We start from the raw sequence: 24,219 nt of genomic DNA, 5'->3' as shown, positions 1-24,219 counted from the left end.
TTTCCTCTTTCCCCTAAGACTGCGTCCCCTCGTGGTGCCCTGACTGCCCCTCCCTCTCTGCAGCCCAGGGGTCTCTTAGGCTTAGCTTCAGAACGCCTGCTTCCCTTCCTCCCTTCCTGCCCCTAGCTGTCCTTTTTACTCAGGGGAGGGCCCCAGGGCCGGGGAAGCCCTTCCCTCTGTCCGGCCGCCAGCACATCTCAGGGAGCCTGTGTGGCTCGCTCCTTCCCAGGTGAATGGCGTCCTGCCCATCCTCCCCTTGCTCTTCCCTGTGCTCTGGGTCCTGGCAACTGCCTGTGGAGAAGCCCGTGTCCTGGCCCAGATGAGCAAGGCTTCCCCCAGCTCCCTGGTAGGTTGTTCCGAGGCATCGGGGCGGGTGGGGGTCGGGGGACAGTGCAAAAAGAACCAAAGACAGGAATGAAAAGAGTCGGCTGTGCCCCAGCAGACAGGGCAGAAGTCCAGCCCCACCCCTACCCCGTGGCCCAGCGACAGGCAGGGCCTGGACAGCTCTCCGAGTGCTTTGCCCTCTCCAGCCAGACGGGTCTCCAGACCAGGCCCTGGGGGTGGCTGAGTGTCCACCCGGGCTGTCAGCAGACGGGGGATTCAAGGGCTGCCCGGGAGTCCTTCACCAAAGGCGTCGGGAGCCTTGCTGGCACGAGGCCCCACCCGCCAGCTCGGAGGCCTGTGAGAGGCCGGCGGATTCCTCCCCGAGTCTTACACCCTCTTCTCCGCACAGCTGGCCAAGTTCTCGGAGGACACTCTGAGCAGCTATACCGAAGCCGTCTCCTCTCAGGTACACTCACCCAGGATGGATTCTGCTCCAGGCCCCGTACCCCCAGCCCGCGCTCCCTAGGGCCCCTGCTGGAACCCTGGGACTCCCCTACTTTATGGCCTTTGAGCCTCCCACGGGCTCCTGGAGCCCCTCAGTCCACCCGTCCCACATGGGTAATGTGTCACTGCCGTGCTGGACACAGGCATTTCCACCCAACTTCCTGGTGCTCCCGGGACCGTTTCCTCTGTCGGCCCCAGAGGCCATCTCCAGGGAAATACGGCCAAGCCCCAGCCGGCCTCGCGGGCTTTGTCTCTGCCCTCAGGAGATGCTGCGCTGCATTTGGGGCCACTTCCTGCGGGTGATCCAGGGGACGTCTCCTACGCTGAGCCACAGCTCCAGCCTGCTGCACAGCCTGGGCTCCGTCACGGTGAGGGGGGCCCCGTGGGAGGACCTGGCCTCGACAGGCTGCTCTCTGGCCGTGTCTGGTCACTTAAGCGGCCCCTGGCGGCTTGGGGGCCTCCAAGGCCCCTTCCCGGTCCTCTTCTCTCCCTGCAGGTCCTGTGCTGTGTGGACAAACAGGGGATCCTGTCATGGCCCAACCCCAGCCCGGAGACCGTGCTGTTCTTCAGCGGAAAGGTGGAGCCCCCGCACAGCAGCCACGAGGACCTAACGGATGACCTGTCCACGCGCTCCTTTTGCCATCCCGAGGTGGAGGAGGAGGTATGGCCTGGGCCCGGCTGGTAGCCTCAGGGAGGGCGAGGCGAGGAGCGGGGAGGAGGGCTCAGGCCTCAGGATCTGCTTCGGAGATGACGCCCTGAGGGGACGAAACAGCCTTGCCTCACTGGCCTGTGGCAGCCGTCGGGACGCCGGTCCGAGGCCTGTGTTCCTTGCTCTCCTCAGCCCCGTGAACGAGACGCCCTCCTGGCCGGCTCCCTGAACCCTACCCTGCACCTTTCCAATGAGCAGGAGCGCGGCAACTGGCCAGGCGATGGCCCCAAGGCCCCCGAGCCCTCCTCTCACCACAGAGCTTACGGCCGCAGCAAACACCTGTCCGGCTCCAGCGTGAGCTTCAGCAGGGACATAGAAGGCGGTGAAGAAGACCCCGGCAAGGTGAGGGGAGAGGGCGGAGAGCAGCCCGCTTGTCAGCTGCAGGGCGTCCTGGCCTCCCCTGCCGAAGGGGCCACAGGGGTGCAGCCCGGCCTGGATGGATGGAGCCTGAAGCACAGCCGTCTTGGCCTCTGTTCTCGGACCTCCTGAGGCCTCGCCCACGGCTTTTCCGTGAAGTAGGCCCTTCCCCATTTTCCGTGTTTCTCTGATGGTGGTAATTGGTTGGGGCAAGCCCCTTCCTCCTAATCACAACCTTCAAGAGACAGAGAGCCGGGACTTCCCTGGCGGTCCAGTGGTGCCAGCACTTCCACTGCAGGAGTCGCGGGTTCCATCGAGCCAAGATCCTACATGCCACTCGGCCAAAAACAAAAAAAAAAGTACAAAAGACAGAAAGCCAGTGGCTCCTTCTAAAAATGTTTCCCCTGGCTGAGAAAGGTGCTTCGTTGTTCCTTGCTTGGTCTGGACAACCTCCTCTGAGCTGGTGACAGTGTTGTTGGGCACAGATCCTAGAAGCAGCCAGGAGCCGGGAAGGACAGGGAAGGGCTTTCGAGAGGGATGGGAGAGCGCGAGCTCGAGCACGCCCTGCTGGGAGGCGCTGCCTTCCCTCGGGGGCACCCGCCGCACCCCTCCCAGCCTGAGGCCCCTCTTCCCCTCCACATCTCCTCCAGACCCAGCACGGGCTGGAGGGCGAGCCCTATGAGGCCGAGGACTTCGTGTGTGACTACCACCTGGAGATGCTGAGCCTGTCCCAGGACCAGCAGAATCCCTCCTGCATCCAGTTTGATGACTCCAACTGGCAGCTCCACCTCACCTCCCTCAAGCCCCTGGGCCTCAACGTGCTGCTGAACCTGTGCAACGCCAGCGTCACCGAGCGGCTGTGCCGGTTCTCAGACCACCTGTGCAACATTGCCCTGCAGGAGAGCCACGGCACCGTGCTGCCCGTGCACGTGCCCTGGGGCCTCTGCGAGCTCGCCCGCCTCATTGGTACGTGGCCACCGCAGGGGTGGCGGCTGGGCTAGCTGCCGGCCTCTTCCAAGAGGCTGGGCCCCTGGCTCCAAACGTGCCAGGCCCGGGCGTGGCCTTGCTCAAGAGCACCAGCAACCCTTTGGGCTTCTGATCGACCCCCCTTTTTCTTCTGGGCCGTGCCACGAGGCTTGTGGGATTTTAGTTCCCCGACCAGGGATCGAACCTGGGCCCTCAGCCATGAGAACGCAGAGTCCTAGCCACTGGACCGCCAGGGAATTCCCTGATCATCCCCTTTAACCAGGCTCCGCCGCTTGACGGCGCTTCCTCATCCGGGAAGATAACTGCCTGTGGGATGGATGCGTGGAGGGAAGCCGCCCAGCCTGACTGGGGTTCCCTCCCTGCCAGGGAGGGTGTTGTGTGGGGGTGGGCTTCCTCCCAGAGGCCCCGTGCTATCCCTCCTCCTGCAGGCTTCACTCCCGGGGCCAAGGAGCTCTTCAAGCAGGGAAACCACCTTGCGCTCTACCGCCTCCCCAGCGCCGATACCATGAAGGAGACCTCGCTGGGGAGGCTCTCCTGTGTCACCAAGCGGCGGCCCCCGCTCAGCCACATGATCAGCCTCTTCATCAAGGACACCACCACCAGTGAGCCTCCCCGGCTCCGCCCGCATCAGGCCAAACCTCCCAGGAGCTGGGTGGGGCGGGGCTCTTTTTAGGGTGTCTTTTTTTAGGGAGCGCTGGGCCGACGAGCATTAGATTCCTGCCGAGATCTCAAACGTGGCAGAGATTGGCTTCGGGGACGGGGGCTGGGATGGTGGTGGCCACAGATGATGGGACTGTCTGGAGGACCGGCAGCTTAGAGCCTGCGTTATGCACCCAGTGGCCTTGCCTACAGGTTTGCTGCCATGAGGCCTGGGGAGTTCCCATCCCCCAGGGGCTCCTTTAGTGCCCTTCTCAAGGGTGGCAGTATGTCCCCGGAGGTGAGGTGGCTTGGGCACTCATGGCTTGGCCTTCCTCTCCCCGCCACCGCCCTCAGGCACAGAACAGATGCTGTCCCACGGCACGGCCGACGTGGTCTTGGAGGCCTGCACAGACTTCTGGGATGGAGCCGACATCTACCCTCTTTCGGGTTCCGACAGGTAGGTAAGGAAGCAGATGCCAGGGGCGGGAGCAGTCAGCTCTGGTGGTCTGCCTGCCCGGCTCCCAGGGGTGGGGCATCCCAGGACCACTCACCTCACTTCCACCCCGGTTCCCCGGCAGAAAGAAAGTGCTGGATTTCTACCAGCGAGCCTGCCTGTCTGGTTACTGCTCTGCCTTCGCCTACAAGCCCATGAGCTGTGCCCTGTCGTCCCAGCTCAACGGCAAGTGCATCGAGCTGGTGCAGGCGCCCGGCCGGAGCAGCATCTTCACCACGTGTGAGCTGCCCAGCACCGTTCCCATCAAGCTGAGTGCCCGCCGCGGCAGCTGGAGCTCAGACGGTACTGTGGGCCCTGTGCCTGGGGGCCGGGGGCCGGGAGGGCTTCCAGTGGCCTGGACCAGACCGTAGCAGAGGACCTGGAACACCGCGGTGGCTCTCACTGTCTGGTGACGTGGGCGAGTCCCTTATTCTCATCTATAACCAGGTGCTTTGTCTGCCCTGCTCACGGGTTCATTGTGCCGCTCCAGTGGGATGACAGATAGCGAAGTGCTTTCTTTGAAGGTTATAAAGCAGTAGCGTGTATAGAGCATTAGCCTTATTTGAGTCAGACAAAGGACCGGGTCACAAAGCCTGCTGGAGCAGAGGGACTCAGAGCTCCACCCACCCCTCCCCACTCCGCCAAACACACAGCCTTCTGGGGTCTCATGACCCCAGAGACCATGAACCGAAGCCATTGCTGAGGGTGGGGCCCGCCCCCTAGCCCTGGACCAGGGATTGTCACCTGACTGATGAGTACCTTTCCTTGTCTTTTCCCCTGTGTCTGTTGGCTTCTCGATGTCTTGGTTGTGCATGTGTGTGGCTGCGTGTGTGGTCCCCTGGGGCCCATGTGCTTGTTGATTTGGGCATGGCGTCTGCATGCGTGGCCCCGGGCTGCCTCCTGCGATCTGCCGGTTCCTGGGTGTCCTGCCTGGGCCGTGTCCTGGCCGGGCTCTGTGCCTTATGCCTCCTGAAGAAGGGATCGGGGAGGTGCTGGAGAAGGAAGACTGCATGCAGGCCCTGAGCGGGCAGATCTTCATGGGCATGGTGTCCTCCCAGTACCAGGCCCGGCTGGACATCGTGCGCCTCATCGACGGGCTGGTCAATGCCTGCATCCGCTTCGTCTACTTCTCTTTGGAGGATGAGCTCAAAAGCAAGGTGGGGGAGCCCCCCCCGCACCACTGCTCCCACTGACCCTTTTCCCCACGCGACCCTTTGGGCCCATCTGTTCATTGCCATCTTCCCGGTGCAGGTGTTTGCAGAAAAGATGGGCCTGGAGACGGGCTGGAATTGTCACATCTCCCTCACGCCCAATGGTGACATGCCCGGCTCTGAGATCCCCCCCTCCAGTCCAAGCCACACTGGATCCCTGCACGATGACCTGAATCAGGGTGAGGGCAAAGGTTTGGTGTGGACACGAGGTGGGTGTGGGTCATTCCCCTTCCTTGGGGCTACAACTAGAAAGAGCCTCCACGGATCCCTCCCTTGGAAGATGGCTCTGATCTCCCCGCGGCAACGGCAGTCGATGGGGTGGGGGGGAGGACCCCTCGAAACAGGAAGTTTTGCGTCATCTGCAAGGCGAGGAAAGGCCCCCAGAAGTCTGGCCCCAAGGTGAGGGGCAGGCTCTTGTCCCCACAGTGTCCCGAGATGATGCGGAAGGGCTCCTCCTAATGGAGGAGGAGGGTCGCTCGGACCTCATTAGCTTCCAGCCCACGGACAGCGACCTCCCCAGCTTCCTGGAGGACTGCAACCGGGTACGATGTGGTGGTGGTGGGGTGTCTGTGTCCCCAGAGCCCTGGGGTTGGCCCGTGGCTTGTCCAGGGCAGGGGAGTGAGGGAGGAGGGACCCTGAGGCAACTGGCACCTCTGCTCTCTGCAGGCCAAGCTGCCCCGGGGCATCCACCAGGTGCGGCCCCACCTGCAGAACATCGACAATGTGCCCCTGCTCGTGCCCCTCTTCACCGACTGCACCCCCGAGAGTGAGTACCGTGGTGGCGGCTACTCGGCCAGCCCGGCCCTTGTGTGGAGCGCTGCCGGTGCGTGGGCACCCCGCGGGCTCCGGAGCGATGTTGGTTTCCCACGCAGGGAGCGGAGGAACCTGGGCTGGGAGGAGCTGGGGGTCTTGCGGGCTGGAGCCTTGGTGGCCCGTTCTAGGGAGTCAGAAGTGACAGTATTCATACGATGTTCACGAAATTGGGGGCAGGATGGTCCCAAAGAGGGGCCTGTTTTCCCTTGTCTCCTGCTTTGTCCTGGGGGTCTCTGCCCAGCACCCCACGTGGGGCTCGCCTGCCTGACTCTCGTGCCCCCCGACTCTGCTTCAGCCATGTGTGAGATGATCAAGATCATGCAGGAATATGGGGAGGTGACCTGCTGCCTGGGCAGCTCTGCCAACCTGCGGAACAGCTGCCTCTTCCTCCAGAGTGATATCAGGTCAGCGTGACACCCCAGGGCCGGAGGCCAGCCTCTTCCTCCCGGAGACCCCACAACGGATCTTGCCCTGGTCGGGACCAAGGAACCTGGACTTGGCGGGGAGAAGAGGGAGCGGGTGCTTGCTCAGTCCCGTGGGAGACGGGGTCTCGGCACGCTTCAGCTGATGGGTATGCTTCCCCCCGTACGCTGAGCAGCATTGCCCTGGATCCCCTGTACCCGTCCCGCTGCTCCTGGGAGACCTTTGGCTACGCCACCAGCACCAGCATGGCCCAGGCCTCGGACGGCCTTTCTCCTCTGCAGCTCTCGGGGCAGCTCAACAGCCTGCCCTGCTCCCTGACCTTCCGCCAGGAGGAGACCATCAGCGTCATCCGGCTCATCGAGCAGGTGGGGGCTCGGGGTTGGGGGCGCTCGGGGGCAGGGGCGCAGGTCCTGCTCGGGGCGGGCAGTCGTGACGCAGGACCGGCCTGAGCTCCCAAGGGTGGTTCACCTCCAGGCGAAGCTCTCCCAGGCGGTTGAGTTCGCCTCCGCCCCTCCCTAGCGGGAACATTTGGGGCATCTGGCTCTTGGCTGAAGCTTATCAGCTGTGGGGCCTGAAAGAGACCACAACCTGCCCCTCCCGCTCCCTAGGCTCGGCACGCCACCTACGGCATTCGCAAGTGCTTCCTCTTCCTGCTGCAGTGCCAGCTGACTCTCGTGGTCATCCAGGTGAGGTGGGGCCAGCACGGGCATCGCCCCTCCCTGCTCACTCCTTCACTCAAGGGCCGGTTGAGAGGCTGGGAGGATGCAGCACAGCTGGGGGGCCCCCACAGCCTCTGTGAACCCCCTGGGCTTTTGGAGATGACCCCGCCGGCAGAATAGTGACCCCTCCAGCGCCGTCTCCTCTCAGCCAGGACGTGAGTCTCCGTCTGGGCACAGGGCGAGTCAGCCCTGGGGCTCCCAGTGTCTTACTCTTTGCCAGAATCTCATCGTGCTTCCTGGCTTCTCCTGGTCCAGTTCCTCTCTTGCCTCGTCCAGCTGCCGCCAATCCTGAGCACCACCGATATCCTGTGGCTGTCCTGCTTTTGCTACCCTCTGCTCAGGTGAGAGGCCGGGCCGCCCCTCCGTGCCCAGGCAGGCAGGGTTGGGATGTCACCGCGTGTCCCCAGGAGCCCAGGTTCAGGAAGCCATGCTCAGTGCTCACTTCTGGTACAGGAGGCCCGGGGGCACTGTCTCCCTTGTCTTATCCCATCTGCCCAGCAGACTTGCCCTCACTCTCAGGACTCCCTAAGTCCTTCCCACATGAGAATTGGGGGACAGAGGGTCACAGTCACCACCCTTCACTGAAGTTCCTGCTTTTCAGCATCTCTTTGCTGGGGAAGCCCCCCCATAGCTCCATCATGTCTATGGCAACGGGGAAAAACCTTCAGTCCATTCCTAAGAAGGTAAGCAACGTGGAGCCCTGTGAGCCTGGGCTTTTCCTGAGGAATGTCGGTATGGAGGGGACTGAGCCTTGGGGGAGGGAAGTGGGGTTGGGGCAGGGGGAGGAATTCCATCCGAACTTCCCCAGACCAAGGGGGAGGGGTGGTACAAGAGCTGGGCAAGATCCTTGCTCCTTATCCCCCGGGCCCGCCCACTGACTGAGGACCCCGTTGAATCCGTGCGCCAGAGGGGCGGCTGCCACAGCAGTGACGGGCCTCCTCTTCCCGCAGACCCAGCACTACTTCCTGCTCTGCTTCTTGCTCAAGTTCAGCCTCACCATCAGCTCGTGCCTCATCTGCTTTGGCTTCACACTGCAGAGCTTCTGCGACAGCTCCCGGGTCCGTAACCTCACCAACTGCTCCTCCGTCATGCTGCCCAGGTGGGTCCCATCCTGACACCCCCGCCCTGGTTTCCCTCCCCGGGGCCCAGAGGAAAAGCTGAGCCCACACCTTGCTTTGGCAGCCACGCCGACACGGCTCCAGCCTGGTTTGACGACTTCGCCAACGGGCTGCTGCCGGCTCAGAAGCTCGCCGCCGCCCTGACCGTCCTGCACACTGGTGAGGGGCTCCCCGGGGCTGGTGAGGCACCCTGGGGACCAGGCCTCTGGCCGTGAGAAGTCTGACACCCACCACTGACCCCATTTTCTCCAGTCTTCATCTCCATCACCCACGTGCATCGCACCAAGCCCCTGTGGAGAAAGAGCCCCTTGACAAACCTCTGGTGGGCGGTGACCGTGCCCGTGGTGTGAGTCTTTCTGGGATGGAGGGTGGGAGCAGGGGAGTGGCTGCAGCGGGGCTGTGATTTGAGGGCGGGCTTGGGGCCAGAGGTTGAAGGGTGCCCTCCTTAAGCTGTTCCTGCTGAGAAAAGCAGGGAAGGAAGCAAGAGACCCCGCTGACGCAGGGCTGCCACCTCCTGCAGGTTGCTGGGGCAGGTGGTCCAGACAGCAGTGGACCTGCAGCTGTGGACGCACAGGGACAGCCACGTCCACTTTGGCCTGGAGGACGTGCCTCTGCTGACGTGGCTCCTGGGCTGCCTCTCCCTGGTCCTCGTGGTGGTCACCAACGAGATCGTGAAGCTGCACGAGATTCGGTGAGCCGCCGGCTAGGTGCCCCCTCTGGGCCTGGGTGTGTTCCCTAAGCCCGTCACCTCCAGGGGCACCGTTCCCCTGCCTTCCCACTGCCGTCCCGCCCTCCTCCTCGGGTGTCCTGCCCGTCCCCTGGTCTGGAGGTCTGCGCTAACCTGGACTTTAATCTCCCGCCCTACCAGGGTCCGGGTCCGCTACCAGAAGCGACAGAAACTGCAGTTTGAAACTAAGCTGGGCATGAACTCTCCCTTCTGAGCCACTGGCCGTGGTGGTCATAGTTGCCCTGGATCCTAGGGCTAAAGCCAGACCCATTTCTGAGTCTGGGGAGTTGATATCATGAATGTTTCAGGGTTTGCTCTTGCGCCCTATGGCATTGGAGGCCCAACTCCCGGTGTCAGACCCAGCTGTCGTCCTGCCCCCCTGGGAATTACTGAACAGATGCTGAGCTGTGGCCTTGGCATCAGGACAGTCTGGCTCTTCCTCACCAGGGGGAGCACCCCTGGACTCTTGAATGTACGACCTCGTGCGCTTAAAAGAGGGGCCCTCAGCCCCCTCCACCTGTGGGCCGCGCCCCTTCAGGGTCACCGAATGCAGCGCCCTCTGCTCTTGGGTTTTCAGGCAGGGCTATGAGCCATGGGGCTGAGCTGCCACCTTTTGTGAGAGAGCAGCCGTGGGAGGTCCAAACAGCTCTCTAGGCCACTGTTGAAGGCAGGGGTGGTGGTTCATCCTCCCTGTGCCCCTCTCATCCTGTATTCCTGGGGCAGGGGCCTGGATTTGGCCCTGAGTACTTTCCCTCCCTTCCTCTGTTGCGGGGGGGAGCCTCACACAGAGATCTGAAGATGCGGCAGAGCCCCCGCCTGGCCCTGGAACCTTCTCCTGTGCCTGCCCTCAAGCTGGCGGAGAGAGCCAGTCCTGGGGTACAGCCCAGGGCTCCTTTCAGCCCCGGCCCTAGTTATCCTGTGAGAATGTTTTCACTGGTGTATTATTTTTTACTGGAAATGAGCCTTTTAGGAATGAATACAGACTGGTTTGTATTAAAACTGATAAATTCCTGAAGAAAAACCTGTGGCTGGTCCACGAGGCAGCCACTAACGGACCTACCCAGGGCTTCGGCCAGTGACCGAGCCCCTCCGCAAAGGTGAGGAGGGGAGGGCCCAAGCCTTCCTCCTTGCGCATCAGTGGGAGCGCTCGGGTCCGGCTCAGGCGCGACCCCTGGCTCAGAGGTCCGTGGCGCAGATCCAAACACACAGCCTGATCACGTGGAATGACACTTTCATTGGTGTTAGTTGGGGGAAGAGGTTAATGGTTACAGAGCCGGGGCCTGGGCCAACCAGGTCAGGCTTCCAGCCCCAAGGCGGGCAGTGGGTGCTCTTGCTGTGGTCCGACGCCCCTCCCCCACTGCGTCCTCTCAGGCAGTTATAGATAGAATAAATTCCATTTAAAATATATGCATTTCTCTCTGCTTAAAAAATAACATTTACAGTTGGGAAAGTCTGGACTTCGGGGGACCTGTGAATCCCACTGTTCCCACCCCCCACCAGCTTTGCCTCACTGAGGGCAGGCAGGGGCGGCGGCGGAGACTGGCCTGGCCGCTTGTTTACATGTCCTGGGAAGACATGCGGGGGACCAGGGCAGACACACCGCCTCCTCCAGCCTCTCGGCGCCAGGACGGCACAGTGGGTGGCCAGAGGGCCTTGGCACAGGGGCTTGATCGAGACACTGGGGGGACAGAGGAGGTACCCCAGAAGCCCGGCCACCACCTCCTTCTTCCTGGAGAGGAAGCTCTCACCAGGGTCCCTGTCCAAAAGGCAGGGCCGTCCCGTCAGGTTACACACTGGGAGGGGGCTCTGCTGAGGTGTCAGGTTCTGACGAGTCCCCTCAGCTCCCCTGGGGGCTGCCTCCCAGAGCCCTAGGGCCGACAGCCGTTGGCTTGGAGCAGCAGGAGGGACCCCGCTAGGGCGGCAGGGGCGGAGTCCGTGCCGGGGGAAAGGCAGTGGCTGAGGAAGGTCACGGTGGGCACTGCTGCGAGCTGCCAGCAGGTCCGGCTCAGTCCAGCATGGCATCCAGCTGGTTAGCCAGGGCGTCGAACATGGTGCTGATGTCATCCAGGATGTGCTTGGTGGAGGTGCCCGGGGGGCTGCAGCAGGGGAAGGAGCAGGTCAGATCAGCCAGCGGTCTGCACCCTGCTGGCCCTGGGCAAGGGGGCTGCTACCGAGAGCGTGGCTGGTGCGCGCACTTTGTGTGCGTCTCCTCCTAATTCTCACAACTTCCCGAGGCAGTAGGAGTTACCGTTCCCTTCCTTGCACAGAGACGCTGGGGCTCACAGGGAGAAGTGACTTGCCCAAGCTCACGTGCCTCTAAGTGGCGGCCACCAGGATTCCCTGCAGGTCAGATCCGGGTGACCCCAGGCCCAGGCTCCTCCCATCCCGATAGGGGCCCCCCAGCCTGAGGATCTGCCCAACGTGACGGTGACATCCCCCTCCCATCATTCCCAGAACCCTGGGAAAAGGCTTCAGGATTCGGGTGGAGCTGCTCTTAGGCCGCCTTCTCCCCCTCGAAGCACCCAGCACCCCTCACCCCTCTCGCTCCTCAGCACCAATGCTCTTCTCCGCGGCCCGCAAGGCAGCTGCCAGGGATGAGCTGGTCTGCTCCAGTCTCTGCTGGGCCCGGCCTGCGCCCGTGGCCCCAGTGTTCTCTGGCCTTGGAGGGGGCACAGGGCGGGGGCCGAGCCGGGGAGCCAGCTTAGGGCCGGAAAATGCCAGCTGGGTGCAGGCCACAGACACAGGCTTGGGGGCTGTTCCTGCAGAGACAAAGAGGTTGGCTCGTGACTCAGCTGGGCTGGGCACGAGCCCTGCCAACACCACCCTCTCCCCGCAGGTCCCGCCTCATACCTGCTCCGGGCACCTTGAGGAGGGCAGCAGGGGGAGCCGGAGGCTCCATCTCCCCGGGCCGCCGACTGTTTTCCAGAGCCGGCCCCGGGCAGGGAGCCACGGGGGGCTGCGTCGGGGGGCTGGGAGAGAGAGGGGCTGGAGCTCCGGGGTTTGGGAGGCTGCTAGGGTCAGGCCGGGGAGGGCTGGCAGAGGCCGAGGGGGACTCGCCGGGGGTCTGCGGGGACAGGGCGGCAGGGGGGCCGGGCGTGGCGCTGGCCACCCCGAAGGCCAGGAGTGCCGTCTGCAGTGGCTCCCTCTCCCGGCATTTGGGCCTCCGCTTAACAGTGTCTGACTCTGTGAGGTTGAAGTCGAGGCCAGCAGGCACAGGCGTCTCCCGGGGTGGGGGGCCCGCCGGCTTGGGCCTCTGTTTGATCGTCAGGTTCCCCTCCTCCGCGAACGGGAGCCCCTCCCCTGAGCTGCCCCGAGACGGGGGTGTCCCCTCGGGCCCTGGGTCCTCCTCCTCCGTGTCCGATGAGGCACCAGCCGGGGCGGGCAGGCCGGGGGGCTCCGAGGGGCCCGTGGGTTCACTGAGTGTTCGCCTCCGGGGCCCCAGGGCCCCCCCCTCCTTGGGCGCCGGGCTTCCATCTGGCGGCGGCGGCGGCGGCGGCTCCAGGGTGGGGCCGGAGACGGAGCTGAGGCGCTTGGGGGGCGGGGGCGGGGGGCCTTTGCGGCGGGCCCGCAGGGCGAAGGACTGGCTGCGGGGCGCCCCTCGGGTTGGGGTCGGGCTGGGGCTGGTCCGGGCGAGGGCGCTGCGTCCTGGTCGCCGAGTGAGGGTGGCGTAACTGCCCAAGGCACTATCCACTGGCCCTTCGGCCTCCCCCTTGGCTTCCCCCTCGGCCGGGCTGGGGCGGCTCAGGCTGTGGGACCGGCGCTTGGGCCGAGGCGGGTCTGGAGGAGCGGCCAGGGGCCCGGCCAAGTAGGAGAAGGCCCGGGGTGCGCCAGGAGGCGGCCCTGGGGCTGGGCTGGAGGGTGAGCCCTGGGGGTACATAAAAACATAAGGGGGGGCCCCTTGGCCAGGAAGTGGGGAACAAAGCTTAGGGGGCCGCTCTGTGCCCTCTGGAAGGTTCCTCTCCTGTGGGGTGTTGGGGTCTCCGCCACCGGGCTGGGAGGCAGGCTGTTCCTGCGAGTGCCCGGACCCCCGTGAGCGTGCCCCGATGCTCTCCTGGCTGGGGGAGCGGGCAGGGGGCAGGGGGAGCGGCTCGGGGCCACCCCCTGCCATGGCCGCCTGTAGCTCTGGGCTCAGCTCGCTGCCCTGGAAGGTGAGGAGGCGCGGGCCAGCCACAGCCGGACCGTCCCCATTCTCCAGCCCCTCGATGGCCATCAGCTCCGGGCCCCTGGCCAGCCGGCGGCTGCCGTCACCTGGGGCCTCCCCCTGCAGTAGGCCCCGCCGAAGCTCAGCCAGCCGCTTCACCCCCAGCATGAGCTTCTTCTGGTGACCTGAGAGGGGTGGACAGAGGCGGAAGGGTTAGCTGGGGCTGGGAAGGGCCACCCTCATCCCTCCTGGACCCCCGAAACATTCTGCAGACCCTCCAGGGCACGCGGGGGCCCAGCCAGAGGCCCAGGGCAGTCCTCACCGAGCTTGTTGACTCCGATCTCCTGCAGCTCCTCCCAGGTGAGGTCGGCCACCAGCCCCATGGAATCGTAGCCGCTGCTCGCCAGCTGCTTGTGGTACTGCGGCAGCCCCAGCGCGCACAGCCACTCCAGCAGGTCTGCCTGCAAAAGCAGCACCGTCAGCCCCCAAGCCAGGAAGGCAGTGCAAAGCCACAGCTGACGGTGGGAGCCCGTGCCCCTCGCCCACTCACCGGGATGTAGTTGGGTAACCACTCGGCGATGCTGAGCTGGGCGATCTCTGAGGCGATCTTCTTCCTGTGCCCGGGCTTGGTCACCCCGATGGCCGTCAGGTCCTGCCACACAGAGTCATGCCATCAGGCCTCCTCCTCTGCCCGCTGGTTCCTGCACTGCCCTCCCGCTGCAGCACCTACCTCGGGTGTCATGCGGCTGATAGTTGGCACGTCATAGCCAGCCTGCAGAAAGTGGGCAGTGTAGCCCTCCAGCTGGAACTCGCTGAGCCAGTTATGAATGGCCTGAGCATCCTGTGGTGTGGGGGGAGGGGTGAAGGTAATGGAGCTGAGTCTGCTGGGGCGGGGGCAGGGGCGGGGGTGGGGTGCCAAGGCCACAGACCTGCCACTGACCCCAGCCTCCCCAGGGGCCTGGTCTGAGAAGGGACTTAAGTCCACACTGAGGCCCATCCCAACCCCTACCCGCAGCCCCCTCCCCAGTGCAGGTCACACCTTCCCCTCCAGCAGCTGCTCCGGCCTCACGTCCTGGGTGAAGAGCTGCTCCCCGGAGCGGTAGTTGGCTAGAGGGCGGTGGTTTGGGTTGTCTTCGAGGAGGGAGAGAAATGGAATCAGGGTGGCAGGACGAAGGGGTGCCAAGCCCTCAGCCTCCCCACCTGCACCGCTCCTAGCCCACCCAGGTCCCAGTCTCCCTTCCTACCTGCCAGGGACGGGGGGTGCAGTCCCGGCAGCACCTGGTCCTCTCCAGCAGAGGGCAGTGGCTGGAGACAGGGAAGGAGCTGACTCTCACTTGGGGAACTGGCAGTGGGTGTGGGGGGCCCGGCCCTGGTCCCAACCAACGCCCCCCCCCGCCCCCCCACCTGGGCATTCTCAATAAGGAGGCCGGTGCTGTGGCCGTTGGTGCCCTCGGAACTCTGTCCGCTGCCAGCACTGCGGATGCTGCCCACGCTGCCCTCGCTGCCCACGCTGTTCCTGTCACCTGCTGTGGGGGGCAGAAGCCAAGGGGTTAGAGCCCCAGTTGGCCCTGCCAACAGCTGACTGGCAGCTTGCCAGAGCCAGATGTCTACCCCAGTACCCAGCACTGCCCCCCCCAGGAGGAGGTACCTGGGCTGTCTGGGCTGAGGCCCACCCGAGGCAGCTGGCCATAGCTAAGGGGGTGCAGGGAGTCATCAGCAGGGGGCTGTGGTGTCCTGGAGAGGCCTGGGCGCAGGGTGGTGGACGCACAGGGGAGGCGGGGTGCAAGGACGCCCACCCGCTTGCTGACCACTTCAACGATGCCCGGGGGAAAGTAGCCCACACGGTCCGTGCCCCTCTGGCTCTCGTGGATGTGGCCCTTCCAGCGGCCATCGGGATGCTGCTCAAGCACCTGTGGCAGATGGGCCGGGGGACGGACGAGGCCATGGTCACATGCTGCACCAAGCGCCCAGCCCTGCAGCTGCGGTCCAGCTCTTCCCCTCCCCCCGGGAAGCTGGCCTCTGGTGCCCAAGTTGGCCCACAGCTCTGGCCCTGCCGCCAGCATCCAGCCCAATCCCCTGGGTGCCTCCAGGGCATACCAACAAGAGGCTGGAGTCAGCCTGGGTTCAGATCCCAGCTCCACTGCTTGCTAGCTTGTGACTTTGGACAAACTGCTTTCATCCTCTAAGCCTCAATTTTGTCAGCTCCCGAAAGGAAATGGTAAGAGCACCTACCTTACCTGGATTGGGAAGAATTCAACGAGGTCGTGCATATAAAGACCCTAACACAGAGCCTGATCCACAGTAGGTGCCCAAGGAGGTGACAGCAATCATTTGTGTTCTCAAAGGAATGCCTGCATTGGGTCCTCACCGTGATGACGTCCCCTGCCCGGACATTGAGGGCAGTGGGATCGTGGAGGTTCCAGAAATCCTTGAGTGCTCGGACCTTCAGGATCCCTGAGGCCTCTAGAAGAAAAAGGAGGACAGGTGTCATCTGAGGGTCCTTAGGGCATCTTCCCACCCCTCCAGTCCCCTGTTCATGACCCCCCAGACCAGCCCGGGGCCCAGAAGCATGGCATCCTCTCCTGCTCCGCTTCCTGGGACCCTCTGGAGCGGCTCCGGATGCCCTGGGCTGGGTCTTCTCCCCCACACGCTCACCCCGCAGTAGCTGCTTGATTTCACGGCTGGCCTGGGAGGTGGTGAACTGATTGACGATGTCCAGCGCCGTCTGGTTATACGTATTCCGGATGTTCACGTCCACCCCACCCTGGGTGCAACAGTGCGGGGTAAGCCTGTGCTGAGTGCCTGGTTTGTCGCGTCTCCCAGTTCTCACAGCTACCCAGCAGGTAGTTAACTATTTTCAGATTTTACAGATGAGGAAGTGGAAGCTCAGAGATAGGGTCATGGATGAGCTCAAGGTCACTCAGCTAGTAAAAGGCGGAACCGGGGCTTGAACCAGGTCCATCTGCTCTCCAGCCACTTTGCACGGCCCCCACCCATATGCAAAACACCACGTTGCCAGTGGAGACCCCCTCCCTTGCCTCCCCAGCCGGTCTTGGACCTGGCACCCGCTGGGGACCCGTCCACACCCGCGGGCTGACCAGGGGTCCACACCCGCGGGCTGACCAGGGGCCCACACGCACCTCCAGGAGCAGCCGCACCACCTCGGTCTTGCCATACAGCGCGGCCTCGTGGAGAGCCGTGCCTGTCTTGGTCTGGCGGTTGATCTCAATCCCAGCTCTCAGGAGCTGCCTGTGGAGGGGAGGGTGAGTTACTGGGGCAGAGGGCAGGGGGTGGGGAAGGAGAGGAAGCCGATTGCCGGGGGCTGGGAGAGAGACCCAGAGCGAGAGTGAAGAGGGCAGCAGGGCGGGGCACTGAGGGGACGTCGCCAGTCCCAGCGGAAGAGGATGAGGATGTTGGGGGGGCCCCGGTGGGTACCTGATGACCTCTCTGTGGCCGTTCTTGGCAGCCAAGTGCAGGGGTGTGGTATAGTTGGGGTCACACGGGTCCTTGGCCTCACCCTCCAGCAGTGCCACACATAAATGGCTGTTCAGTAACAGCTGGGCCACCTGCAGCAACCAGCACTCAGGTAGGGCCTCCTCCTGAGACCCCCCAGAACCCAGTACCCCAAGGGCAGCAGGCCCTACCTTGAGCCGTCCAAATTCGCAGGCCAGGTCCAAGGGCGTCTTCTTGGCCTTGTTGACCAGGCACGGGTTGGACTGATGCTGGAGGAGCATTTCTGACTGGGGTGGAGGGAGCCAAGTGAGGGGTCTGGCCTGGCCGCCCCCCATGCCAGCCCCCCTCTCCCTGCTCCCGTGCCCCTGTAGGCTGGCAGGGTCACGTACCACTTCATAGTGTCCATACTGGGCAGCCAGGTGCAGCGGGATCTGCCCATCCAGTGAGGCGGCGTTCACGGCCGCAGAGGCCCGCAGCAGCAGCCTCACGGGCTCCAGCCGGCCCTGCCAGGCTGCATAGTGCAGCGGACGCATGCCTGTCAGAGGGAAGGGGTTTCTAAAGGCGGTCGAGGGATGGCGTGGGGCCGGAGGAGGGAACCGAGCAGAGTCTGGAGCCACCCCAGCTGGAGGGGAGAAGCGAAGCTGGCTTCACCCGGGTTTGGTCAGGGAGAGGTCCCACTGTCTGGGGCTGAAGCCAGAATCCCACCTTGTCCACCACGGATGATCTGGTGACCTTGTAATGGTGATGTAACCTCAGCTTCCTTACCTGGATAATGGGATGTCAGTACCACCCACTACCCCAGAAGGCTGTGAAGACTGAAGAGGTAAAGCATTTGCAAGTTCAGAGAAGCTATGCCAACATCTATTAGCATGGCTACGATGTAGCAGGGGCAAACTCTGACCACAGGGTCTGGGGTGCGGGTACACTGGGCTCTCACCGTTGCTGTCCTTGATGTCAACGGTGGCCTGAGCCTCCAGCAGCAAGGCTATGAGCTCCAGGCTGCCCCCCAGGGCGGCGTGGTGGAGAGCCGAGAACCTGGTGTGGTGGGACACAAGGTCGGGGGTGTCAGGGAGCAGCCCCCCGCCCCCAAATCCTGGTCTTCCACAGCAGACCCATCCTGGGGGCTGTCAGGGATGAGTTATTTGCCACTGCACCCCCGGCCCCCCACCCTGCCAGCCCTGCCACGGGAGCACAGAGCAGCCGGGCTGCAGCATGAAAGGGCTCAGTGTCTGCGCTGAGAGGCCTGTTTGTCTGGCCTCCCTCACAGCCGGCCCAGGGGAGGGGGCCGTGGGAGCAGGAGCCCGAGGGCTCCTACCCTCCAGGGAGAAAGGGGGGCCCAGCAGGAATCTGACCCAAGGAGGCCTCTCAGAGAGGCACCAGGGCCCCCTCCCCTCCCTCAGGGATAGCTCCACGGGCAGGCGCGCAGGCAGGGCCCTGAGCTCTCGGCAAACACGCTTCAAGGGCCAAGTTTGAGGGGAAGGGACTCTAGGCCCCAGGTCTTTCCACTGCCCCTCCCCCCCCCACAGTTTTCAAGAGGGACGGGGGCTCCCGCTCACCCATCAGCATCCTGGTAGTTGACGTTGAGTCTCTTCGTGGAGCCAAGGAGCTCTGGGGGTCAGAGCAGGAGGCATCAGGGCACCCTCGAATGAGCCGCCCTTGCCCACACCTGACCCAGCGCCCCCTCCCTGCCCACCTCCCGCCTCCAGCTGACCTCTTGGAGTGCAGGAAAGCACCTGCCCCATGGCCCTTTAGCTGTCAGTCCCTATGGCTTCCCACCCTGGCCCATCAGCTGGAGGGCGCCGCTGCAGCAGTGGCCTGGCTTCCCTGGGCCCCCAGCCCCGCTTGTTTATAGGGTCAAAGGGGGCGGAGATGGGGGGGACTGGCATGCTGTGCCCTCAGAGGACGGTCCCACGAGCGCATGGTTGGCATTCCTGCCTGAATGGGCCAAGGAGTGAGCCTCATTGTCCCACGGGCCGAGGGGGCTGGGAGAGAAAGGAGAGGGTACCAGAAGCTCGAGAGTAGAGGGCGGATGCCAGGGCTGGACTCAAAGGCCACACTGCCCGGCCCTGGGTCATCCCTAAGCGGAGCATAGTGGGGAAGGTGGCCTCACATAGACCTCACCACGCCCTGGCTCTGCCACATACTAGCGGTGTGATCTTGGACAAGTCACTTGACCTCTCGGGTTGTGTCCTCATCTGTAAAATGGGCTGATCACACAAGTTGCTCACGGGGGTTGCGAGTACAATGCCTGACCCTTGTGAAAGACGGGAGCTCTCACCATTCAGCACTCCTTACATGTTAGCCATTATTACCAAGAGGCTGTCCTCCAGCGAAAGCTGGTACAGTCCCCCCAGGGCCCCTGTCAGGGGAGTAACTGCTGACTCTGCACCCACAGGCTCCTAGCAGAGAGCTCTGTGCCCCGGGGAGCAAGGGGAGGATGCTGGTTCATCCCCCTCTCGGCGACAGGGACGGGGTTCAGACAGGTGTGCTTCACGTGTGAGCCAGGGTGTGGGAGGGGGTGGGCCCCGAGGAGTGTTGCGGAGGGGAAGGAGAGTGCCTGTCACAGGCGGGCCCCTGCCTCCTGCTGGAACCCACCCCTGCCGGGAAGGAGGAGGCCTGGCTCAACCCGGCTGGGCAGGGCGCCAAGCATGCTGGTCCAGGCCTGCCCCCCAGGCCCTGGTGGGCCCCTGAATACCCCAGCAAGACAGGGCCTCATTCCAGTAGGGAGGGACCAAGCCTGCAGTGAGGAGCACAGGATGGGAAGGGGGAGACAGCTACGCTTAGGGCTGAGGCGAGTGCGTTACAGCGAAAAGGTAAATACGGAGTCAAAGAGTGACGGAAGAGGTGAGGGGGTGGGGGCCACGGGAAAGAAACCCAGGCCTCCCAGCCTTCCTGTAGCCCCCTTGGAAAGTCCTTGTCACACAGAACCATTCAGGGCAGTGGAAAGAACAGGGGCCCTAGAAGCAGGAAGTGCGTGATTCAAATTCTTCTCCCTCTTACTGGCTGTGTGACCTTGGCCAGCCCTGGTACCTCTCTGAGCCTCAGTGAAGACAACGAGGTCAAGCAGGGAAGAGGCACAGAAAGTCCCTCCAGCTACTGCCAGCCTGGACAGCCTGGGCTGGGGCAGCTCCGCGGTGAGAGGCAGCCCCTCCGGGGAGTGGCAGGACAACATGACAGAAGGGACAGGAACAGGGGCAGGGCCAGGCTGGGTGGCTCTGTTCTTTCCAGAACAATGGCCGGAAAGGCGGTGGGGAGAGGCTCAGAGTGACTGAACTGGGGACCTTCAGGGTGGAGGGTCCTAGGTTCTTGGCAGTGGCTCCCGGCACTTCCCCTGCGGTACAACCTTCTTCCCAGGCCTGGCTCTGCGGGTGGAAGGGTCGCTCCTCCTGATTTAGGCTCGGGCAGAGGATGTGAGCTCAGCAGGCCGCCCCCAGCCCACTCCATTTCCTCTGGCCAGAGAAGGAGACAGCTCAAAAAAGGGGGCAGGGGAGGGTGGGAGGAAGGGCAGAGGCAAGACCAGGGCAACTGCAGCCCTCTCCTCCCAGCCACCTGCTCCCTGAAGAGGACCTGGGTAGGCAGGGAAAGCCATCCCCCAGTGACCAGATATCAGATGCAGCAGGCCGAGGGAGCACCTCTCTCTGGACAGCCAGAAAGCTTTAGCCACCGGCAGAGGGAAAAAAGAGGGAGCCCTGCCACCTCCCTTCCAGCAGTTTCCTTTGCCTTTCTGGGTATGGAGCAGGGGTTTCCAGCCTCCCTTCTCAGAACTGCTCCAGAATCACCTGAAGAACTTTCGGATTTGCAGAGTCCCAGGCTCTCTGTGATGATTCTGTAATTCTGGGAGAGACCGGGGAGTCTGTACTTGCAGAAGTATCCCTAGATAATTCTGATGGGCAGCCGAGTGCGGCAGCACAGGGCAGAGGGCTCAGGCTTGTCTTTGATCTGCCACACAATGGCCATGTGACCTTGGGCAAATCACTAACCCTCTCTGAGTGTCAGTTTCCTTATCTGTAAAGTGCATGTAGAAGTACCCATCTCCCAGGGAATAGAGGGGATTACAATATTTCATAAACTGTAGGGTCTGCAAAGGTCACCTTGTGATCTCCTTTTTGTCACTAGCTTTCCCAGCTTCTCAGAGGACTGGGAGGGGGGACAGGTGGTTCCAGGACCCTATCGCTCTGTGCCTGTGCCTACACTCTGTGCAAGTCCCCTGGGGAGTCGGGGGAAGGATCATCTCCCTCCACAGATGTTTCCCCCCTCTGGGCACAGGGGACCTTCCCGGAGCCTAGGAGCCTGGCTGCAAGGTTTCTGCCACCAGCCTCCAGCCACTTGCCCTCCTGAGGGCCTCACTTTGAGGTCTGAGGCCCCAGGGCTGTGAGGCCGGCAGCAGCTCAACCAAGGCCCTACTGGGCAGGTTGCCAAAAGCAACACAGAGGTGAGGGGAGGAGGGGCAGTGGCTCCCACCCTGGGGCCTCCAGGGCCCTCCCTGGACCCTCCTTGGCACCTTCCCCCATCGGGCTCACCCTGCATCCACTCCCCCAGGGCACAGAGAGCACCCCTCACGATTCCATCTCCCTACACCCCGGGTGTCCTGCCCTGGCGTGTAAGTGGCGACACTCACACACGTGCACAACTCCCAGGCCCTTAAAATCCTTCCTTCCGGCACCCCACACTCCCAGGTGTGGGTGGGGATAATTGGACATCTTCAGGTAGCCTGGGGGACTCCTTCCTGTGCAGAGGGCCAAGCTGTGTCTTGGGCTAGAGCCCCAGCACTCCAGAAGGACCCTCTCTCCCCCAGCCCAAATCTGGTGGCAGGAGCCATCTCCTGTCCCTGCTGGTCCAGGAACTCAAGGGGACAAGTCCAGTGTCCTCCTGGGACAGTCCAGAGAGCTTGCCCTGGAGCCCAGAGGTCTACTCTCCTTGCAGGGTCTCACTGCAGAGATACTCAGGAGATGGAAGTCAGGTGTGGCCACCTGTGCACAGAGCTCCCACAACCTTGTCGACTAGAGACCCCAGGCTGCAGAGAGACCTCCAGAAAATTAACTTTGGACACCCCCCGCCAGGGGACACAGGCAGATAAGTCAGGGGGATGGGGGCTTTAGTAAGCAGTTAGATAATGTTGAACTTTGTTTTAAGCAGAATTCCCTTTAAAAAGCTATCTTACAGATATCTCCATCAAGCTGACAAAAACACAGAGATGCTCTGGTTGAACTGGGGGGTGGGCGTGGAGGTTGAGCTCTAGCTATTCAGTCTTTCCCAACTCACTGCCAGAAACCCCACGGCTCCAAAGAACACACTGGAAAAACCACCTGCTAAAGGCAACTCCATGAGGGCAGGACTTCTCATTTGTCTTGTTCACTGCTGTGGCTCAGTGCTTAGAGCCTGGCACACAATAGGCACTCAAAAAACTTAGAATGAATGTACTTCAATCCTTTTACTTTACAGGTGAGGAAACTGAGGCCCAGAGAGGTAAAGTGACTTGCCTAAGGGTTCACAGCAAGGGGGACCCAACTTCCTCACTGGCTCTCCCACACAGAGGCACTCCCACCCCAAGTCCCCAGGTCGGAGTGACCGCCCAGGCCTCTCTACACAGCCTGGCTCTCCGGGGAGGGTCTTAGCTGGATAGTCACCCCGTCAAGTACTCACTTGTCTTTGTGGCCTTGACCTTAGCCACCAGTTTCTGCACACCAGTCACATCTCCATTCTTGACAGCGAGGATCAGGTCCTGTTCTCGACCCATCCTGGTCCCTGGGCTGGGCTCTGAGCTCAGGAGTCCAGGGCAGAGGCAGGGAAACGGGTCTAAGCCGAGGTGTCAGGGTGCCATCCCTTGGCCCTCTGGAGGGCCAGGCGTCCAGGGGGAGTGTGTCTGGTGTCCCAGGCAGTGGGCTTCTTGTTAGGCGCTGATGGGTACCCCCTCAAGGTGCTTCGTGAGCTGCCACCACAAGCGGGAAAGCTGATCTCTGAGGGGGCAGAGGCTGTGTGGAAATCTGAACGGATATCAGCTTGCAGCTTCCGACAGCCCAGGGATGGGCCAGGACTGGGGGCGCCAATCTTTCCAACGTGGCTCAGGAGCACCAGTGCCCACCCAGAGAGCAGTCAGCATTCCCTCACACCTCAGTCAGCAGCGGTGGACATGTCTCAGGGGTCTGCAGAAGGTGTGGTCCGCTGAAGGTCTGCTGAAGGCTGGGCCAGAGTCTGTAAGGGTCCCAGAAGCAGGGCTCAGAGAAAGAACAGACAGGGCTTCCAGGGAGTCCCCCAATCACCCTGGCTGCCCTTCTGAGTCAAGGGAGGGGCTGAGCCACTCAAAAGGGGGAGGGAGCCGCCATGCATGAGAGGAGTATTTGGAAGCGGGGAGGTGGTGTTCTGGGAGGGGGAGGCTGAGTCACTGAGGCCCCAGGGCCTGGCAGCACCTCAACCTGGGGCAGGAGGGGCCCTGGCAGCACGACACTGGGGCAGGTCGGGCCAGCAGCCTGTTCTCCACAGCCTGAGGCTCTGACACCCACAGACAACTGGTGGGCCAGGAGGTGGGGCCTGGGAGGGTCAGGCACAGGCAGACGGGCAGGGGTCACCCCCTGTGGAAGGTGCCTGCCCCCAGAACCTCCCCTATCCAAGCTTTGCTGTAATAGCAAGATGCCCTAGCCCCAGGGCTCTTTATGAATTCAGAGGGTGGACTGGGGAGTTAGGGCCCCCCATCTCTGGCGGGGTGTCTGCCTGCAGGACAGGGAGGCTTTACAGCACCTGTTGTTGACCCATCCTCACCCCTTGTGTGGGATGGGGAAGCAGCTGGGTGGAGAACAGAGGTGAGAGCCGGGGCACTGCTGGTAAATGGGGCTGCCTGCCCTCCCAAGCCTGAATCTGAGGCCCAGAGCCCAGACTTCACTTTGGAAAAGCTTACGTCAGTTCCTAGGTGGCCGAGAATTTGTTGCCCGAGTCCTGTGGCATGAGACCTGTGCAGGCCTGGGGCCCTAGCTGGGGTCCTCTTACTCCCCAAAAGTCCCAAGCCCAAACCAGATGGCACTCCAGCTCAAGGCCCGCGGCCGACATTGGGGGAGGGCGCCCCTGGCAGTGCATGGGGTCGGGCTGGCTCCCCCGCCCCCCGGAATGCCAGTCCAGCGCCGCGCAACCCCCCAACCCAGCCCAGCCCAGGCGGACCGGGGAACAAAGCGGCGGGAGGGACCGGGAGGGCCAAGCGCCGGAGGAATTGATGCGGGAAGACGGTACAGGGGAGCGAGGAGGACGGAAGGACACGACAGATGAAGGCGCCCGCGGATCCCGCAAGAAAAGTTAGTTTGTGCCCGCCCTCAAGCGTGCTGACCCCCAGATCAGTCCCCGCAGTCTCACCTCTCCCAGCCTCCCCGCCGGGGGTCCGGCAGGTCCTGCTCGGTCCCTGGCACTCTGGACGGCGGCTCCCACTGCCCCCCCTTATCCTTTTTCTCCTCCTTCTCCTTTTCCAAGGCCGGCTCGGCGCCTCCCGCAGGAAATCCCGCCCCTCCCCCCTCCCTCCGGCCGGATCGGGAGCGGAGGGACCGTCCCGGCAGCGCAGTCGGACTGTCAGTCAGTGCCTACGGCCCCGCCCCGATCCGCGTCAGGCCCCGCCCCCCCCC

General features: G+C 63.2%; 2 protein-coding genes across 4 annotated transcripts in view; one reads left to right on the top strand and one right to left on the bottom strand.

Annotated features, from left to right (window-relative positions):
- The window catches only part of TMEM94 (transmembrane protein 94), a 34,716-nt gene extending 24,287 nt beyond the window's left edge, over positions 1-10,429 (top strand). The window contains exons 10-32 of one of the 3 annotated variants that reach the window (XR_004347424.1): positions 230-346; positions 734-790; positions 1,092-1,196; positions 1,325-1,489; positions 1,670-1,879; positions 2,545-2,860; positions 3,310-3,483; positions 3,875-3,977; positions 4,099-4,316; positions 4,989-5,170; positions 5,265-5,403; positions 5,651-5,766; positions 5,891-5,990; positions 6,333-6,441; positions 6,636-6,825; positions 7,069-7,146; positions 7,400-7,520; positions 7,781-7,862; positions 8,130-8,278; positions 8,362-8,456; positions 8,550-8,643; positions 8,818-8,988; positions 9,166-10,429. Coding sequence is in view for 2 of the 3 variants with exons in the window: in XM_032616147.1 (XP_032472038.1) it covers positions 230-346; positions 734-790; positions 1,092-1,196; positions 1,325-1,489; positions 1,670-1,879; positions 2,545-2,860; positions 3,310-3,483; positions 3,875-3,977; positions 4,099-4,316; positions 4,989-5,170; positions 5,265-5,403; positions 5,651-5,766; positions 5,891-5,990; positions 6,333-6,441; positions 6,636-6,825; positions 7,069-7,146; positions 7,435-7,520; positions 7,781-7,862; positions 8,130-8,278; positions 8,362-8,456; positions 8,550-8,643; positions 8,818-8,988; positions 9,166-9,238 (3,129 nt within the window). In the remaining variant the exon portion in view is untranslated. The remainder of the gene's footprint in view (positions 1-229; positions 347-733; positions 791-1,091; positions 1,197-1,324; positions 1,490-1,669; positions 1,880-2,544; positions 2,861-3,309; positions 3,484-3,874; positions 3,978-4,098; positions 4,317-4,988; positions 5,171-5,264; positions 5,404-5,650; positions 5,767-5,890; positions 5,991-6,332; positions 6,442-6,635; positions 6,826-7,068; positions 7,147-7,399; positions 7,521-7,780; positions 7,863-8,129; positions 8,279-8,361; positions 8,457-8,549; positions 8,644-8,817; positions 8,989-9,165) is intronic. The other 2 variants (XM_032616147.1, XM_032616148.1) reach the window with 2 other exon arrangements.
- CASKIN2 (CASK interacting protein 2) lies at positions 10,239-24,090 on the bottom strand. Its single transcript, XM_032616149.1, has 20 exons — positions 23,957-24,090; positions 22,262-22,810; positions 18,175-18,226; positions 17,556-17,653; positions 17,008-17,153; positions 16,810-16,905; positions 16,601-16,731; positions 16,306-16,414; positions 15,821-15,929; positions 15,534-15,628; positions 14,814-15,075; positions 14,570-14,691; positions 14,410-14,470; positions 14,205-14,296; positions 13,896-14,006; positions 13,716-13,817; positions 13,488-13,626; positions 11,875-13,350; positions 11,561-11,783; positions 10,239-11,120 (listed from the first exon to the last, which is right to left on the bottom strand). The coding sequence occupies exons 2-20, from the start codon at positions 22,353-22,355 to the stop codon at positions 11,030-11,032; spliced, it is 3,609 nt and encodes a 1,202-aa protein (XP_032472040.1). The 5' UTR covers positions 22,356-22,810; positions 23,957-24,090; the 3' UTR covers positions 10,239-11,029.
- Between the last annotated feature and the right edge of the window lie 129 nt (positions 24,091-24,219).

The sequence above is a fragment of the Phocoena sinus genome, chromosome 20 (assembly GCF_008692025.1).
Source record: "Phocoena sinus isolate mPhoSin1 chromosome 20, mPhoSin1.pri, whole genome shotgun sequence".
Taxonomy (NCBI): Eukaryota; Metazoa; Chordata; class Mammalia; order Artiodactyla; family Phocoenidae; genus Phocoena; species Phocoena sinus.
The sequence above is the reverse complement of the archived record's forward strand: the minus strand, read 5'-3'. Positions and strand labels throughout refer to the sequence as shown.

Bases quoted from the DNA above. Each gene is read 5' to 3' on its own strand.
- CASKIN2 (XM_032616149.1), bottom strand. From the start codon at position 22,355: ATGGGTCGAGAACAGGACCTGATCCTCGCTGTCAAGAATGGAGATGTG. The intron at 17,654-18,174 runs GTGAGCGGGAGC...CCACCACACCAG, and splicing joins AACTACCAGGATGCTGATGG to GTTCTCGGCTCTCCACCACG. The intron at 14,471-14,569 runs GTGGGGGGGCGG...CCCTGTCTCCAG, and splicing joins TCCTTATTGAGAATGCCCAG to CCACTGCCCTCTGCTGGAGA.